Source organism: Vicia villosa, linkage group LG1 (assembly GCF_029867415.1).
Source record: "Vicia villosa cultivar HV-30 ecotype Madison, WI linkage group LG1, Vvil1.0, whole genome shotgun sequence".
Taxonomy (NCBI): Eukaryota; Viridiplantae; Streptophyta; class Magnoliopsida; order Fabales; family Fabaceae; genus Vicia; species Vicia villosa.
Window position 1 is genome coordinate 10,226,393 of NC_081180.1, and position 1,610 is coordinate 10,228,002.

Here is a 1,610-nt window from a genome sequence, read left to right on the forward strand (position 1 = left end):
TTTAATAAAGTTGTTGCTGGATCCGGACTTGGCGGGTTATGTTGTACCTGATATGTTACCATTAGCCACGGCATGCAGGGGGCATTTGCCAAAATGTGGCACAAGAAAACATCGTCTTTTCACTTTCCTGTTGGGGAGTTCACGATCACACTCCATGTTGTGGCATGTCTGCTCCATTTTCCTATCATAGGGAGGTTGTTGGACCATTCCCGGATATAGAGGGTTGAGGCCATCGAATGGATGGTGGATTATATGGGTATGGACTTATACATGGCCGATTATGAGTGCAGGACGAAGAATGGGGCGCATGTCAGGTTCTCCACCCTGAAGGAGATTTATGAGCACCACTTGGTTGCGGCAGCTAGGACCGAGGATGAGGGGGATGCGGTTTTTGTTGAGTACTACAGAGCCTGTGCATTGCGGTATTGGTTCATGTTCTTGGTTGGCACGTCCCTCTTTGTGGACAAAAGTGGAACCTACGTGGACATGACATACCTCCGGTACATTATTGATTTGTCTACGGTTCATAAGTGGAACTGGGGTTCGCCATTCTAGTATACCTCTATCAGAAGCTGAATGAAGCATGCAACTAGAGGACCAGACAATTGATTGGCTCTTGCGCACTCCTCACGGTACACTTCTTTTTAAATATATCACATTTAATTTGTTATTTGTTAACGTGTATCATATTTGTGTTTTAGAGCTGGATCATCTCTTACTTTCACTGCATTCATGGCTATGATCATGATCCCTTGTACAATGACGACATGCCTAGGGCTGCACGATACGTCCTCCAAAGGAGGAATCAGAAAGTGGCGCCATATCGAGTATACCTCGACCGCACTGCTCACGATGACATCAACCAGATGCCCTTCAGTGATTACTGTGATGTTGTCCTATTCGACCGCATCACATTATAATTCTGATGGTTGGCATGTGGGAATAACACTGTGGTCTGATATCTGTCAGAGCGGTGCATGCAACAGTTTGGACGTGTGCAGATGATACCGAGATCACCATTTAAGGTTGCTCCCGAAACCGTTACCCGTCGAGAGCTCACTGCTATCTTTAAGGATTGGGTGCATCATTTAGTCCCAGAGGAGTATCGATGTATGCGAGCCACCCATAGCTGGCACTGTGTAGATGGGTACGTGACATGGTTTTTCAAGGTGTCACATCCTATCATGACACCCGATGCTCCTGGGCGTCCACCTGGGCCAGCACATGAGGAGCTCTTGGAGAACCAGCAGGTCGAGGATGACCATGTCACTGATCTCTTGTCGATATGCCAACGGATACGGTTGATTGGGTAGGAGGCATTGGACAGAGGGATCATGCAGCGGGGCGGTCCAAAAGCGGTTGCCATCATGGAGAGGGTTGTCAATGAGGCGTCTAGTACGGCGGCGTATAGAAGGCAGGGGAGGGTGCAGGAAGTTAGGATTAGGCATACTCAGTAATAGTAGCCTATGTCTTATTTATGATCTTTCTTTGGTGTTGTAATATTTCTACATTTCGCACTAATCCGAACAACTATTTTAATATTTTATTTTAGTCTACGTTTTTTATTTGCATTACATTTTATCGGTTCAAGGTATTAAGTTGCTCCGATT

General features: G+C 46.2%; 1 protein-coding gene across 1 annotated transcript; it reads left to right on the plus strand.

Moving 5' to 3' along the window:
• The first annotated feature begins 270 nt into the window (after positions 1-270).
• On the plus strand, positions 271-1,313 carry LOC131646596 (uncharacterized). The gene is made up of 3 exons (XM_058916621.1): positions 271-522; positions 702-876; positions 970-1,313. The coding sequence occupies exons 1-3, from the start codon at positions 271-273 to the stop codon at positions 1,311-1,313; spliced, it is 771 nt and encodes a 256-aa protein (XP_058772604.1).
• The last annotated feature ends 297 nt before the right edge of the window (positions 1,314-1,610 follow it).

What these genes read in the sequence shown, in the direction of transcription:
- LOC131646596 (XM_058916621.1), top strand. Translation starts at nt 271, where the DNA reads ATGGCCGATTATGAGTGCAGGACGAAGAATGGGGCGCATGTCAGGTTC. An exon ending in ACATTATTGATTTGTCTACG is followed by an intron (nt 523 to 701) that starts GTTCATAAGTGG and finishes TTTGTGTTTTAG; the next exon opens with AGCTGGATCATCTCTTACTT. An exon ending in CATCAACCAGATGCCCTTCA is followed by an intron (nt 877 to 969) that starts GTGATTACTGTG and finishes GATATCTGTCAG; the next exon opens with AGCGGTGCATGCAACAGTTT.